Raw genomic sequence first — 17161 nt, 5'->3', positions numbered from 1 at the left:
TTATTGATTTGTTCTTCATGTCTTGTTGAATGATTTTTGGAATTTGAATGTTCTTAAGAAAGACGTTTAGGTTTGGATTGTCCTTTGCAACCTAGAATTGAATTCGCCTAGAGATAGGGTGTTCGTTCTACCGGATAAAGAATTAACAACTCTCAATAGTGTTAAATGGTACATAATGCTAATTTGGATAATTAGAGTTAGGAAGAGATTTCAACCTAATTAATCTAAGTTAAGATGTTAATGTCCTTGAGAAAGGCGTTAATTGCGTAGAGATTTTCCCCTGGAAATTGAATTCAATCAATCAATTCCATCTTTAGTTTCCATTCCCTAGAGACAAGAATTCCTAGGGGGTTATTCCTTAACTTGAATTAATCCTTCCCTTGTAGCCGTAGTTAAACAACAATTAGAGTAGCTATTAGTTAATTTAGGAATTATTCATCATTCATTTTAGGCTAATATAATAGAGAACAAAGGAGTAACTCTGGGCTTTCACTTTCCCAAGGAATACGACCTTGATACTCGCCATTAGTGCTAGACTGCATCGATACGTACACTGCCTTAGATTGTAGCTTCATAGATAGCAACCATCAGTGAACTAGAGTGAATTATTTTTGTGTTAATTTAGTCATTATCTATTTATTTATTCATTTTTTATACTTTATTTTATTGTTTTTGTTGATTGGTGGTTGTTTGGTTGTCGGTTTCAGGTAGTTTATGACAGGAGCTCTAACCCTGATCCCATAGAACCCTTATCTGACCTGGAGCGCTCTCTCAAATTATTGAAACGACGTTTGCAGACAGTTGAGGAGGAGGACAGAGTTACAGTTCAGGTTCAAGGAGCTGACGTGATGGAGAACCACAACCCCCAGGCCGATGACAATTAGAGGACGATGTACGAGTTTGCTCGACTATCTTTGGATGGGATGAAAACTAGTATAGTCAGACTTGTTGTAGCGGCCAACAATTTTGAAATAAAAGCCAATGTTATCCAGATGATCCAGCAAAGCGTGCAGTTTGGAGGATTGCCCAGCGAGGACTCCAATGCTTATATCTCCAACTTTTTAGAGATTTGTGACAGATTCAAGATAAATGGAACAACCGATGACGCCATTCAGCTGAGATTGTTTCCATTTTCCTTGAGGGAAAGAGCAAAGAGATGGTTGCAATCTCTTCCACAGCAGACGATTACTACCTGGAAGGCGTTGGTCGCAAAAATTTTATATAAGTATTTTCCTCCCGCTAAAACTGCTAAACTTAGAAATGACATTTCTTCTATTGTGCAGTTTGATGATGAAAGCATGTACGACGCATAGGAGAGGTTTAAGGACTTGTTGAGATATTGCCCACATCACGGATTGCTAGTGTGGATGCAAGTTCAGACTTTCCACAATGGGTTGAACCTTACGATGAGGCAGATGGTGGATGTTGCAGCAGGTGGAGCGCTAAACAGTAAGACGCCCGAGCAGGCTCAAAACTCGATAGAGGAAATGGCCATGAACAATTATCAGTGGCAATACTCTAGGAGCCGAACAGGAAGATAGGGGGTGGTCAACTAAGTGGATTCCACAGTAGCCTTGGCAGCTCAAGTGGATTTTCTAGCCAAGAAGAATAACCAACTCTAGATGTCGATTCATGGAGCGAATGTTAGCTGCAACTTTTATGGTGGCCCGCACTACAGTGCGAACTGTACTGCGGGAGGAATGTTTGCTTCATCTTCCTCTACTTTTCCATCTGTTTCTGTTGTGTCTTCTGATGTTGAGCAGGTTGATTATATGGGGAATTCCCCAAAGCAGCAGAACGACCTTACAGCAACACATACAACACTGGGTGGCGCAATCATCCCAACTTCAGTTGGACGAACAATAATGCTCAGGGTCCACTTGGTTTTTAGAGACTTCATGCAAGCACAACAACAGCCAGCTGGGCCTGCACAAGCTCCTTCTCCACCAGAAAAGAAATCAAATTTAGAGGAGCTTATGATGAAGTTTGTGACATCTACGAAGATGAGGTTCCAGCAAACTGATAGTTGATGTGTGCTAAGTCAAGCAAGAGTATAACCTAAGGCAGTGTACCTATCAGTGGAGTATAGCTAACGGCGAGTACCAAGTGTCGTATTCCCCAAAGAACGTGTGAACCTAAATCTACTCAATCTTCTCTATTATCTAATCACAGAAAATAAATGGTGTTAATGAATAATTCCTAAATTAACTAATAGCTACTCTAATTATTGTCGAACTACGTATACTAGGGAATGATTAATTCAAGTAAAGGAATAACCCTTTGGGAATTCTTGTCTCTAAGGAATGGAAACTAAGGGTGAAATTGATTGATTGAATCTAATTTCCGTGGGAAAATCTCTACACAATTAATGCCTTTCTTAAGGACACTAACATCTTAACTTAGATTAATTAGGTTGAAATCTCTTCCTAACTCTAATTTCCCAAATTAGAATTATGTACCATTTAACACTATTGAGAGTTGTTAATTCTCAATCCGGTAGAACGAACACCCTATCTCTAGGCGAATTCAATTCTAGGTTGCAAGAGACAATCCAAACCTAAACGTCTTTCTAAGATCATTCAAATTTCAAAAATCATTCAACAAGATATGAAGAACAAAACAATAAATACTTCCATTGCAAACCAATATTGACAATCAATACATTCAATTCAAAATTGAAGTACAAAAATCCCTAGATAAAGAACCCCAATGGGTTAATAAGTTTAGCTAATCATGTTCATAATCACAACCAACAAGAATTCAATTACAAAAAAAAATGAGTAAAGGTAGAGGAACCCGAATACACCCTTGGATGAGAGTAAATAGCTCCAAATCCTCGTGCCTAATTTTGGATCGATTCTTGTTCCTCTTACTTGGATTAAAACCAATCGACAATCCTCGCCAATCTTTGATCTTCGAAGAGAATCCAAGTCTCCTTTTCTCTTAGTTTCAACTCAGAAAACCCTTAGACAGAGAAAAAGATGAGTTTTTGGACGTCCTAACCCTAGCTGCCACCCTTTTTCTCTTTTCTTTCCTTTCAAATGAATTTGACCAGCTGCCGTGAACATGGCCGTGTTGATGCCCGTGTTCCTAACACGTTCTGGTGTTGATGCCCGTATTACTCTCTGTGGCCGTGCTCCCTAAAAACCTTTTTTCTTTGATGTTTGTTGCATCCAACACAGCCGTATTGGTGGCTGTGATAACCTTCCTCATGGCATACTTAGCTTGTTTCAGCAGCTTTGATGTCCAATTATGCTCCAATTCTTCCCTTTATCATACTTTGACTTCTTTTGGACCTAATGCACACAAACAGACACATAGGGTGAGTGTTGGGACCAATTCACTTCCAAATATACATAAAATCAATCTTAAAAACCCCATTTAGATGTATGTATTTTACGCACATCAAATAACCCCACTTAGCTCATTGCTTGTCCTCAAGTAATCAAAAGTGAAATAAGGAAAATAAACCACTAAGGAACAACACTTGAACTGACAGACAAGCTAGGGAGCTCTTGCACATATCCTTAACAAGCGCAAGTCAAACAAAAAGAAATGAAGCAATCAATTCAAGTATCACAACCAAGATGCCAATAATTCGCAAAACACTATCTCAATAAAATTATTCAGAACCAACTTCTCACCAGATTCACTCTAAATCACTCAAAGTGTTTAAAGGGTAGTGTTTAATCGCTCAATGCATCAACTACTACCTTACTATATGCTTGCTCTTAAATCCTACTCCTACCACTTATGGAGAGTCAACAACCATGTCAAGAGGTCTTTATAAAGGTTGTAATGAGGATTAGGTAGAGGTAGGTAAATTTGGTTGGAGTTGAACCTACGGTGTTCTGCAATGAAATACATGACCTGCACACAAGCCACAATGATCACAAGGGGTAAACAATGGACAGTAGTCTAAGGTGGGAAATAGGAATCAAGTCAAAATGTAAACTCCGAGAAGCAATTAAACAATTAGCTTACTTACTTTCTTTCTTTTCATCACCCTTCCCTCTTATTCTTCTTATTATATTTTTTTCTTCTTCTTCTTCTTTTTTCATAAGGGAAGAACATGTTCTTTAGGATTGAAGTAAGCTACTACAAGATTCCAACGCTACTCCCAAGACAAATATTCCCAATAAAAACAACTCATGTGCAGAATCATAACCCAAAGTAGAATAAAACTAAGTGGCAATAAAATATGATAAAAATTGGTGAAAGAGGGGGTTATCTACAGAATCAAAGTGTTAAACTCTCCTTGTGGCCCTCATAAGCATTACTGAGCAAGTTTTAAAAGTAAAGACAGTGATTGGCACTCTCAACAAGAAATAAATACAAGCATATAAAGTGTATGCTTACAATTTAGGCTCAATTTCTCACAAGTGTGCTTTTGAGTAGGTTCCAAACAAAAATCATCAAAACAGAATTAGATAAACTAAAGCAACTTAGTATAAAACTCAAACTAATTATCTTACATTCTTTCGCAAGACTCAAAACTATCGGTTTTACCCGATCACATGGACATAAATAGGATTTCCAAAAGCAAGTCAACAGTAAAAGCATCGAAACAAAGTGAAAAATTTTCAAAATTTTGACAAAAAAATTGCACAGAGAATAAACAAATAACTGAGATGGGATAATTGAAATGCAATATATACACTAGAAAAGGATCTGAATTTCATATACAAAACAATAAAACATGAAAGCAAGTGTATATTAATATCAATACCCCACACTTGAAGGACACACTGTCCTCAGTGTATAAAATATAAGAAATGCAAAAGGAAAAAGAAGTAATACTGGCCTGACTATAGCTCCAGGGTGAAAAGAGGTGCATCATCAAGTATATCAGGGCGTTGGCTGGTCTGTGGTGGAGGAGTGGCTGCTCTCCGAGGGTCAGAAGTAGTGTCACATGTAGGAGCAAAAACCAACTGTAAAACCTAATCACCTAAGTTCACATAATTTAAAGAAAAATTAATACCCAAAATGGAAAGAAAAAAATGAAAACTAAAGAATTAAAACGAAAATAAAAGAAACAAGCTTCTTTAAAGTCATAAGCTGGACTTTATTCTTTTATTTGAATCAAAAATGGGGCGCCCAATTCACAAGCTCCTCCACATCAAGTGACCCTCCAAGGTAATGCTTCAACCTCTGCACATTAACCTTGAAATTTCCATTTTCCGGATAATGCACTTCAACCGCACCATAAGGGAAGACTTGCGTCACTATAAATGGCCCCGACCAACGACTCTTCAGCTTCCCTGGAAATAAACGGACATGAGAGTTAAATAATAACTCCTACGTTAAATTCCTTCAAATTTTTCAATCGCTTGTCATGCCATTGTTTGGTCTTCGCCTTGTAGATTATTGAATTTCATAGGCTTGTTGACGCCACTCCTCTAGCTCATTTATTTGCCACTGCCTTTGTCTACCTGCGCTATCCAAATCAAAGTTAAACGATTTAAGTGCCCATAACGCTTTATGTTCTAGCTCCATAGGTAAATGACAACCTTTTCCATACACAAGCCTAAAGGGAGTGAACCCTGTAGAAGTCCTATAGGCAGTTCTAAATGCCCATAAAGCATCATCTAGCTTTGTAGTCCAATCTTTCCTATTGGCTCCTATAGTCTTCTCTAAAATGCGCTTAAGCCCCCTATTAGAAACCTCTACTTGCCCACCCGTTTGTGGGTGATAAGGCGTGGAAAGGCATTGAGATACTCCATATCTTTTAACCACTTTCTCAAGTTGAGAATTATAGAAATGGGTTTCCTTATCACTAATTAATGCTCGAGGTGTTCCAAACCTAGAGAATAGTCTCTTAAGGAACCTCACAACTACCCTAGCATCATTAGTAGGCAAGGCTTGTGCCTCAGGCCATTTAGAAAAATATTCAACAGCCACCATTATATACTTGCATCCATACAAAGAAGGAAAAGGACCCATAAAATCAATGCCCCAAACATCAAAAATTTCCAACACTTGTATACTATGTTGGGGCATTTCATCTCGGGCAGAAATATTACCTGACCATTGGCATGCATCACAAACCTGGACATATGCTCGTGCATCTTGGAAGATAGTCAGCCAATAAAAACCAGCATCCATAACCTTCCTGGCCATATGGTTTGCGGCTTGGTGTCCACCAACCGGTCCCTCATGACAATGCTTGAGAATTTGAATGATCTCCTCCCCATATAAACACCTCCTGATAATTTGATCTGCACAAATTCTAAACAAGATGGGGTCGTCCAAAATGTAATATTCTTCTTTTGCTGGCCCGTCATACCCTTTGGGAGTACCCTTGCAGCCAAATAATTTGCATAATCAGAAAACCAAGGAATAGCATTTGCCACCTGCATTGAGCATAGGTGCTCATCCAGAAAGAAGTCATCGATCTCTTTCTCATTAAGCTCCTCCAAGTGCGGGTTCTCTAATCGAGAAAGATGGTCTGCTGCAAGATTTTTAGCTCCTCGTTTGTCCTTAATTTCCAAGTCAAATTCCTATAACAGAAGAATCCAACGAATCAATCTTGGCTTAGAATCATGCTTTGAAAATAAATACCTTAAAGCAGAATGATCAGTGTAAACAATTGTCTTTGACAGCACAAGGTAGGAACGAAATTTGTCAAAAGCAAACACGACAGCTAGGAGCTCCTTCTCTGTGGTTGTATAGTGTTCTTGGGAATCCGTAAGCATCTTGCTAGTATAGTAAATAGGCTGGAATTTCTTCTCCTTGCGCTGGCCTAAAACAGCTGCAACTGCAGAATCACTAGCATCGCACATAAGCTTAAAGGGCAGCTCCTAATCAGGAGAAACCATGATGGGAGCCGTGGTTAGTTTTTCCTTTAATAACTCAAAAGCTCTTAAACAATCATCATCAAATTGAAAAGGTATATCTTTTACTAGCAATTGAGTTAAAGCCCTAGCAATCTTAGAAAAGTCCTTAATGAACCTTCTATAGAACCTTGCATGCCCTAAGAAACTTCTAACAGCCCTAACCGAAGTAAGGGAAGGTAGTTTACTTATAACTTCTACTTTAGCTCTATCTACTTCCAACCCTGCATGTGACACTTTATGTCCTAAGACTATACCCTCTTGGACCATAAAATGACATTTTTCCCAATTCAACACAAGGTTAGCTTCAATACACCTAGCTAACATCCTTTCCAAATTTTGCAAATAATGGGAAAAAGAGTTACCGAATACAGAGAAGTCATCCATGAAGACCTCCATCGACTCCTCTATCATGTCATGGAAAATGGCCATCATATACCGCTGAAAGGTCGCAGGTGCATTACATAAGCCAAACGGCATCCTCCTATAGGCAAAAGTGCCATAAGGACAAGTGAATGTCGTCTTCTCTTGGTCTTCTGGTGCTATGGGAATCTGAAAATAACTAGAAAAATCATCAAGGAAATAATAATACTTATGGCCTGAAAGCCTCTCAAGCATTTGATTGATAAAAGAAGGGGAAAGTGGTCCTTTCAGGTTGCATCATTCAAGCGTCGATAGTCTATACAAACCCGAAAGCCCGTTACCGTTCGTGTAGGGATCAGCTCCTCCTTTTCATTTTTCACCACCGTCATGCCCCCTTTCTTGGGAACCACCTGCATAGGACTGACCCAAGCACTGTCAGAAATAGGGTAAATTAAACCTACATCAAGAAGTTTAATTACCTCCTTTTTAACCATCTCTTTTATATGAGGGTTCAACCGCCTTTGTGGCTGCACCACTGGTTTGAACTCATCCTCCATCAAAATCTTATGAAGGCAGTAACTCGGGATTATTCCTAGTATGTCAACCGTCTTATACGCAAATGCCTTTGCATACCTTCTCAAAATACACAACACCATCTCCCTCTCCTTAGGTGTGAGATGAGCGGAAATAATAACCGGTAATTGCTTTGCTTCATCTAGGTAGGCATACATTAAGTGCGCTGTCAACTCTTTCAACTCAAGAATGGGCGGCTCCTCCAAAGAAGGCTTCAGCTTCTTTACTCTTGACCTGTCAAGATCAATAAAACCATCAGCCTTTTTATCATTAACATCAGCAGCTAATAAGTGCTCTAGCTGCTCCAACACTTGTTCATTGGATAAATTATCCTCATTTTCTTGCATTGCCACTTGCAAAGGATCATCAATCATTATTTCCTGCAATTGAGATTCCACAATATCATTGATAAAATCAATCGAACAGATAGTACCATCATGCTCATATGGGTATCTCAAGGATTTAGTCAAATCAAATGTAATGCTCTCATGATCTACCCTAAGTTCCAGCTTTCCGCTACTAACAGCTATCAAAGCTTTAGATGTAGCTAAAAATGGTCTACCTAGGATCAATGGGACATCACTCTCACCATTCATATCCATGACAACAAAATCCATAGGAAATATAAATTTGTTAACTTTAACTAGCACATCCTCTATAATCCCTTTCGAGTACTTAACAGTTCTGTCTGCTAGTTGTATACTCATCCTGGTAGGAGTTAGCTTAGAAGTGCTTAGTCCTAACTCCTCAAATAATGAACTAGGCATCAAATTGATGCTAGCTCCCAAATCAGCTAATGCTAGCAATTTCAATTTATCCCCAATCAAACAAGGTATAGTAAAACTCCCCAGATCGCGTCGTTTGACTGGAATCTTGCTCTGAAACACTGCTGAGCATTCAGCATTCAAGATCACCAATCCCAAATCCTCTAACTTCCTCTTGTTGCCTAGAATTTCTTTTAAAAACTTTGCATACTTTGGCATCTGCGAAATAGCTTCAACAAAATGCAAGTTAATCCGTAATGGTTTAAAAAGATCTAAAAATTTACCAAATTGCTGATCAACTTTATCCTGGTTGAGTTTTGCAGGATATGGAATGGGAGGTTGGTATGGCCTCGAAGGAATCTTCTTCAAATCCTCCTTCTCTTCAACTGCTCCCTTTTCTTTCTCCTCAGGCTTATCTTTCTTTTTCGACTCATCCACCTACACATCAGAATCATCATTAGTGAAAGGCTTAGATGGACTAGGAAGTTCCTTACCTGATCTCAAAGTAATTGCTTTGGCATGCTCCCTTGGATTAGACTCTGTGTTACTTGGAAGCGTGCCTGGCTGCCTCTCAGCCATCATCCTAGACAACTGCCCAATTTGAGTTTCTAAGTTCTGAATTGAAGCTTGTTGATTCCGAATGGCACTGTGTGTTTGTCGAAATCTGTTCTCCGAAGTTGCAATGAACTTCGTCATCAACTCTTCCAAGTTAGGTTTCTTCTCTTGACTACCTTCTGGTTGATGGGGAACAGAATGCATAGGTTGCTGCGGATGCAACCTCTGATATCTTGATGGACCTTGGTTATTGGAATTCCTCCATCCAAAATTAGGATGATTCCTCCACCCTAGGTTGTATGTATTGTTGTAGGGATCATTTTATTGCCTACCTACATAATCAACATGCTCAACGTTAGAAACATTAGTAGGCATAGAAGATGCAAACATACCTCCCGCTTTACAATTGGCACTGTAATGCGGTCCACCACAGAATTCACATCCGGGCTGAACTGCTTGGACTGACATTTGAAGTTGTTCTATCTTTTTGGAAAGTAGCTCTACTTGTGCCACCAAGGCTGCTGTAGGATCTGCCTCAGCCCGATATACAACGGGCTTTGGACCTCTAGCCCGTGGAGTTTGCCACTGATAAGTGTTAGTGGCCATCTCTTCTATCAAATCCTAGGCTTGCTCAGGTGTTTTACTATTGATAGCTCCCCCTGCAGCTGCATCTACCATTTGTCTAATGGATGTATTCATGCCACTATAGAATGTCTGCACTTGCATCCAGAGAGGAAGACCATGGTGTGGGCAACACCTTAACAAGTCCTTGAAGTGCTCCCAGGCTTCATACATCGATTCTCCTTCACCCTGCACAAAAGAAGATATGTTATTTCGCATTTGAACTGTCTTAGCAGGAGGAAAATACTCATTCAAAAACTTTTCAACCAAAGAAGTCCAGGTAGTGATCGTTTTCGGTGGCAAGGACTGTAGCCATCTTTTCGCTCTATCCCTCAAGGAAAAAGGAAACAGCCCCAACCGTATGGCATCATTAGTTGTTCTATTAATCTTAAAGGTATCACATATTTCCAAAAAGTTGGTGATATGCTCGTTCGGATCTTCGCTCGCCAATCCTCCAAATTGCACCGTATTCTGGATCATCTGGATTACATTCGGCTTTATTTCAAAATTATTGGCCGCCACGAGAGGCCTCACTATCCTAGTTCCTGTCCCTGCTAGAGAGGGCCTAGCAAACTCGTACATGGTCCTTTCATCATTACCTCCATTTGCATTGTGGTTTTCCATCTCACTAGTTTCACGAACAGGAATCTCTGCTTCAATCTCCTCCTCTACTGCCTGCATACGCCTCCTTAGCAATCTAAGAGAGCGCTCGGGTTCAGATAAAGGCTCTGTAAGATTAGGATTAGAGCTCTGGTCATAAACTACCTGAGCACAATAAAGAACAACAACACCAACAAACAAGATAAGAACAAAACTATACACAGAAAACAAATTATGAACAAAAAGAGAAATGACTAGACTAACAAATATTAAAATTTCAATTTAGTTCACAGAAAACTGCTCCCCGGCAACGGCGCTAAAAATTTGATGTGTGCTAAGTCAAGCAAGACTATGACCTAAGGCAGTGTACCTAACAGTGGAGTATAGTTAACAGTGAGTACCAAGTGTCGTATTCCCCAAAGAATGTGTGAACCTAAATCTACTCAATCTTCTCTATTATCTAATCACAGAAAATAAATGGTGTTAATGAATAATTCCTAAATTAACTAATAGCTACTCTAATTGTTGTCGAACTACGTATACTAGGGAATGATTAATTCAAGTAAAGGAATAACCCTTTGGGAATTCTTGTCTCTAAGGAATGGAAACTAAGGGTGAAATTGATTGATTGAATCCAATTTCTATGGGAAAAATCTCTACACAATTAATGCCTTTCTCAAGGACACTAACATCTTAACTTAGATTAATTAGGTTGAAATCTCTTCATAACTCTAATTACCCAAATTAGCATTACGTACCATTTAACACTATTGAGAGTTGTTAATTCTTAATCCGGTAGAATGGACACCCTATCTCTAGGCGAATTCAATTCTAGGTTGCAAGGGACAATCCAAACCTAAACGTCTTTCTCAAGATCATTCAAATTTCAAAAATCATTCAACAAGATATGAAGAACAAATCAATAAATACTTCCATTGCAAACCAATATTGACAATCAATACATTCAATTCAAAATTGAAGTACAAAAATCCCTAGATAAAGAATCCCAATGGGTTAATAAGTATAGCTAATCATGTTCATAATCACAACCAACAAGAATTCAATTACAAAAAAAATGAGTAAAGGTAGAGGAACCCGAATACACCCTTGGATGAGAGTAAATAGCTCCAATTCCTCGTGCCCAATTTTGGATCGATTCTTGTTCCTCTTACTCGGATTGAAACCAATCGAAAATCCTCGCCAATCTTTGATCTTTGAAGAGAATCCAAGTAAAACCTTGATCCAAGTCTCCTTTTCTCTTAGTTTCAACTTAGAAAACCCTTAAACAGAGAAAAAGATGAGTTTTGGATGTCCTAACCCTAGTTGCCTCCCTTTTCCTCTTTTCTTTCTTTTTAAATGAATTTGACCAGCTGCCATGAACATGGCCGTGTTGATGCCCGTGTTCCCAACACGTTCTGGTGTTGATACACGTGTTACTCTCTGTGGCCGTGCTCCCTAAAAACCTTTTTTTCTTTAATGTTTGTTGCATCCAACACGGCCGTGTTGGTGGCTGTGTTGGGAACACGGCCAGTGTTGAATACAACACGGCCGTGTTAACCTTCCTCATGGGCATACTTAGCTTGTTTCGGCAGCTTTGACGTCCAATTATGCTCCAATTCTTCCCTTTATCATACTTTGACTTCTTTGGGACCTAATGCACACAAACAGACACATAGGGTGAGTGTTGGGACCAATTTACATCCAAATATACATAAAATCAATCTTGAAAACCCCATTTAGATGTATGTATTTTACGCACATCAATAGTGCACTTAGGAATCAACAGGCCTCGATTCAGAACTTGGAGACCCAGATTGGCCAAATCTCTAAGATATTGTCTGAGAGGCAACAAGGAGCGCTCCCTAGCACCACTGAGTCTAACCCGAGGGAGCACGTGAACGCCATCACTTTGCGTTCAGGTAAGTTAGTTTCAGCTCTTTCTAAGCCTGTTTTTGACAACTCCACTATTAATGTGCAGGTTGAGGCGAGCAGTAAGGTTAAGGAACCTGAGGGACAAAAGGTGAAATCAATCCGAGTCAGGGAATATCAACCTAAGATTCCTTATCCTGCTAGAGTCAAACAAGTAGAAGCGCAAGAGCAGTTCAGTAAGTTTTTAGATATTCTTAGATAACTGCATATTAACTTGCCTTTTATTGATGCATCAGAGTAGATGCCGAAGTATGCCAAGTTCTTAAAGGACATACTTAGCAGAAAAAGGAAGTTGGAGGAGGTAGCCTATGTTCAGCTTAACAAAGAGTGCTCAGCAGTGTTTCAGAGCAAGTTGCCAGAGAAACATCATGATCTAGGGAGTTTCACTATTCCTTGCACTTTGGGTAACTTGTGTGTTGATGATGCATTAGATGATTTAGGGGCTAGCATAAATGTCATGCCCACTAGTTTGTTCAATAAGCTAGGTTTGGGGGAGGCAAAACCCACTAGGATGTGCATTCAATTAGCTTATTGTTTTGCTAAGCTTTTTAGGGGGATTGTAGAGAATGTGCTAGTCAAGGTACATAAGTTCATATTTCCTATCGACTTTGTGGTTATAGATATGGATAATGAGCATGAGTACCGTTGATTTTGGGGAGACCTTTCCTTGCCACGGCTAGAGCTAAAATAGACGTATTTGAGGGAAAGTTAGAACTTAATGTAGGGGATGACTGTGTTACTTTTAGTTTACCCCATTTGATAGTTCTCCCACTGACCTTATTCATGCCATTTGTAGTATTGATGGAATTGGTCTTGCATGTGATAAGCAACCATAGGATGTACAAATGGATGATGTTATACATGCTTCTTTCCCTGTTGATATGTGTTATTCATTTGAAGAAAACAACTTGTATCAATTTGAGACTTTATGCTGTGATACACCCGAGAAGGGTAGTTGCAACTTTGTTTATGACAGGACACTTAGCCAGATTTGGAGTCGATGAATGGGCATCCCAACTCGATGCGGAGAGCACCTCCTTGGTCATCTACCGCACATATTGGACCTTCTCTTTGCGCTTATATGCCTCAAGCCCCAACATACATTGAGCCCACTTGCTCAAATTGCTCGCATTGCAGGAATGCTGCTGCAGAGTCCAGCTAGACGACTCGAATAAAAAAAACCGCTTTCGGGAGGCATTCCCGAATCTATTTATGCTTTTTGAGTTTTTGGACATCTTTTATTTAAGTATTTATTTATTTTTTTCTTAGTTGGATATTTCAATTTATTTTTAGTTTGTTTTATTTGAGAAGATTTTATTTTATTGAACCTTTTACTAGATGTTGCTTGGGATGTATTTATTCTTGAGTTTTGCAGGAGTTAGCCTACTCGATGCTCATACGTAATTTTGAGGACTAACATATTTTGGAGTGTTAAAGCACACATCAAGGGCAATATCTAGTAGACTATTTCTAGTTTTTATCTCTTTCTGTTGTTTTGTTTTTCTTTTAGTTTTCTAGTTTTTGTGGACTCCCATAATTTGCTTCCTTGTGCATATTTTATCTTCCTTTTTTGGAGTGCCTACCTTATTTCACACTGAGGACAGTGTTTCTCTCAAGTGCGGGGTAGGTACCTTAATTTTGTGCAGGTACCAATTTTGTTTCTACTATTTTTATTTCACTTTCATTTCCCTTATTGATTGAGTCCGTTCATTCTTACTGTCCTTATCTTAAGTTTTTTTTTAATCAAGTAGTTGATGATTTTTCTCTTTTGAATGCATACCCTTATAGCTTTTATCGAATCTTGTTGAAAGAAGGCAATGAATGAATCTCTTAATTTCAATTAAGCCAGGTAAAACTGGTGTTTTTCCTCAAATTTTTTTTTCATTTTACTTTATCTTGGATATAGAACACTGTTAATATTGATGCTTATTAGATTGATTGATCGTTTAAACTTTGGTTTAGGAATTCATGCCATTTTAATCCACTCAAATGGTGAGGTTTTTATGCTCCTTTTGTTTTTGATTAGTGAGCATTGTATATAATTTTTGTTTCTAGAACTTGCTTTATGAGGACTTTTAAGATTACAATTCAAAATTCCAATTGCCAAATGGACTTCTCAATCACATAAAGCAATCTAAACACCATAATTCACAACGTCTCATGAATAATGCATTATCTTATTAATACTGAAAGCAAGAAGAATACAAAACCAACTCAAACAATCCAACAATATAACATTAAGCCAACATAGTAAAGAAATCCCAATGGATTTAATTAATCTAGCTAAACATGTTCATTATCAAAACCTACAAGAATTCAATTACAACAAAGAGTAAAGGTAGAGAAACCCGATTACACCCTTGGATGAGAGTAAACAGCCCTAATTTCTCTTGCTCAATCTTTGAATCGATCCTTGTTCCTCTTGCTCAAATTAAAACCAATCAACGAACCTCACCCAATCTTCAATCATTGAAGGGAATCCAATTAAAACCTTGATCCGAGTCTCCTCTTTCCTTGGTTCCAACTTAGAAAACCCTTAGAGAGAGAAAATTCAGGGTTTGGGACGTTCTCCCCGCCGTTTTTCTTTTTTTCCTCTTGCTCTTTCTTTTAATTAATTCGTCCTGTCACTGCGAACATGGCCATGTTGATGCCCGTATTGGAAACATGGGCTGGTGTTGATGGGCGTGTTTGGAACACGGCCCCGTGCTAATGCCCGTGTTACTCTCTGTGGTCATGCTCCTTAACACTTCTTTTTCTTTGCTGTCGAATGCACCCAACACGGCCCGTTTTGGTGCCCGTGCTGGGAACACGGCCAGTGTTAAAACCAACACGGCCATGTTCAGATTAGGGATGCGCAAACTCGACTTGTTTCGGCAACTTTGACATCCAATTCTTCCTTTTATCACTCTTTGACTTCTTTTGGACCTAAAGCACACAAACAAACGCATAGGGTGAGTGTTGGGACCAATTCACATCCAAATGTATATAAATTCTGCCTCAAAATCCCCATTTAGATGTGTGTATTGTACGCACATCAAATAACCCCACACTTAGCTCATTGCTTGTCCTCAAGCAATCAAAAGTAAAATAAGGAAAATAAACCACTAAGGAACAACACTTAAAACTGATAAACAAGCTAGAGAGCCCCTGCACATATCCTTAACAAGCATAAGTCAAGCAAAAAGAATGGAAGCAATCAATTCAAGTATCACAACCAAGATGCCAATGATTCACACAATACTATCTCAACAAAATTATTCAGAATCAACTCCTCACAAGATTCACTCTAAATCACTCAAAGTGTTTAAAGGGTAGTGTTTAATCGCTCAATGCATCAAATACTGCCTTATTATATGCTTGCTCTTAAATCCTACTCCTACCACTTATGGAGAGTCAACAATCATGTCAAGAGGTCTTTATAAGGGTTATAATGGGGATTAGGTAGGGTAGGTAAATTTCGTAAGAGTTGAACCTATAGTGTTCTGCAATAAGATAAATGACCTGCACACAAGCCACAATAATCACAAGGGATAAACAATGAACAGTAGTCCAAGGTGGCCCTTCCCTCTTATTCTTCTTATTATTATTTTTTTTCTTTTCTTTCGTTTTTTTATTTTATTTTATTTTTTATTTTATTTTTTGAAATATATAAGGGAAGACACATTCACATAATACAGTGAGTTTCTTATTTCCAATGCTATTTCTAAGATAAAATTTCCAATAAAAACAACTCATATGCAAAATCATAAACCCAAGCAGAATAAAACTAAGTGGTAATGAAATATGATAAAAAATGGTGAAAAAGAGGGTTATCTACAGAATCAATAAACGAATGAAGGTTATTTGGCTAGAATGAAAAACCTAAGTGCCTCTATCATACCAAAGTTATAGAATAATTATTATATAAAAGAAGTTGAAAATTTATAAAATTTAAAAGAATTTAAAATTAGTGAGTCAATTTATTTGTATTTAATAATTAAATATTTAAATATTTTAAAACTACAGTTTTTATATCTTAATTTAGCATATGGTATTCAAAATTTGGCATATTAATTTAATAATATTATATAATCTAAATAAAAAAGTTTGGTATATTAACTTAGTAAAAGTTAAATAAACTAAATGGAAATATATATTACTTTAATTCAAGATAATTTTGACAGAAAGAAGGTTAACATTGTGTTTAATTTAAATTCTAAAATATCTATTTTATTGAAAAATTATAGTTTTAAAAGAATTTATTTGTAAGGTTTTTTCTTTTCTTTGTTAGTGTGATGTGTAACAAATGCAAATTTTATTTGAATATTAAATTAGAATTAAAGAGAGAGAAATAGAAAAAATGAAAAAGAAAAGAAAATATTTGAATCAAGTATATAGTTTTGTCATAATAAAAATATAATCTCTTAAACTTTTCAATTTATTTGAAATTATATAGAATTTGATAGAATTAGTTTAATAATATTCAATTCTAAAAATTTAATAAAAAATAAATTTCAAATAAAATTTTAGTTATATCAAATACAAAAAATATGTATTTATAAATTAATATTGTAAGAACTTTATATAATATATAATATATAAAATATATTTATATATATATATATATAATATTATTTATTAAGATTTAAAATGCTTTTGACACATGTGTTTAATATATAAATTCTTTTTAATAATGCGTACTCTTATGATTTTATAATTTTATTAATTTATTATTTAATAATTTATATTACTAATTAAATGTTAATTTTAATTTTAGAAAATAATATATTAATTATATTTTAGTACGATATTAATTGGTAATTTTAACAATCATAATTTTACTATAAAAATAACATATAAATTATATTTAATATTATATTAATTAATAAACTAATTTTTTAGTTAAATAATAATTTTGATTCTATAAATAGTTTTTAAATAACA

General features: G+C 37.0%; 1 protein-coding gene and 2 non-coding genes across 3 annotated transcripts; 1 reads left to right on the top strand and 2 right to left on the bottom strand.

Annotated features, from left to right (window-relative positions):
- Positions 1 to 1250: 1250 nt before the first annotated feature.
- Positions 1251 to 1357, bottom strand: LOC125369060. Its single transcript, XR_007214553.1, has one exon. It is a non-coding gene; the product is annotated as a small nucleolar RNA R71 (small nucleolar RNA).
- A 4723-nt stretch (positions 1358 to 6080) lies between these two features.
- On the bottom strand, positions 6081 to 9694 carry LOC125369797. The gene is made up of 9 exons (XM_048372975.1): positions 9481 to 9694; positions 9047 to 9378; positions 8818 to 8971; positions 8120 to 8715; positions 7538 to 8068; positions 7199 to 7385; positions 6588 to 6757; positions 6300 to 6500; positions 6081 to 6218 (listed from the first exon to the last, which is right to left on the bottom strand). The coding sequence occupies exons 1-9, from the start codon at positions 9692 to 9694 to the stop codon at positions 6081 to 6083; spliced, it is 2523 nt and encodes an 840-aa protein (XP_048228932.1).
- A 130-nt stretch (positions 9695 to 9824) lies between these two features.
- LOC112535822 lies at positions 9825 to 9930 on the top strand. Its single transcript, XR_003079909.2, has one exon. It is a non-coding gene; the product is annotated as a small nucleolar RNA R71 (small nucleolar RNA).
- The last annotated feature ends 7231 nt before the right edge of the window (positions 9931 to 17161 follow it).

This window comes from Ricinus communis, chromosome 1 (genome assembly GCF_019578655.1).
Source record: "Ricinus communis isolate WT05 ecotype wild-type chromosome 1, ASM1957865v1, whole genome shotgun sequence".
Lineage (NCBI taxonomy): Eukaryota > Viridiplantae > Streptophyta > Magnoliopsida > Malpighiales > Euphorbiaceae > Ricinus > Ricinus communis.
Note: the sequence above shows the minus strand (reverse complement) of the source record. Positions and strands in the feature narration are given on the sequence as shown.

Bases quoted from the DNA above. Each gene is read 5' to 3' on its own strand.
- LOC125369797 (XM_048372975.1), bottom strand. From the start codon at position 9,694: ATGGCCACTAACACTTATCAGTGGCAAACTCCACGGGCTAGAGGTCCA. The intron at 8,069-8,119 runs GCAATGCAAGAA...GTGTTGGAGCAG, and splicing joins TTGATGATCCTTTGCAAGTG to CTAGAGCACTTATTAGCTGC. The intron at 7,386-7,537 runs GTAACGGGCTTT...AGTTATTTTCAG, and splicing joins AGCTGATCCCTACACGAACG to ATTCCCATAGCACCAGAAGA.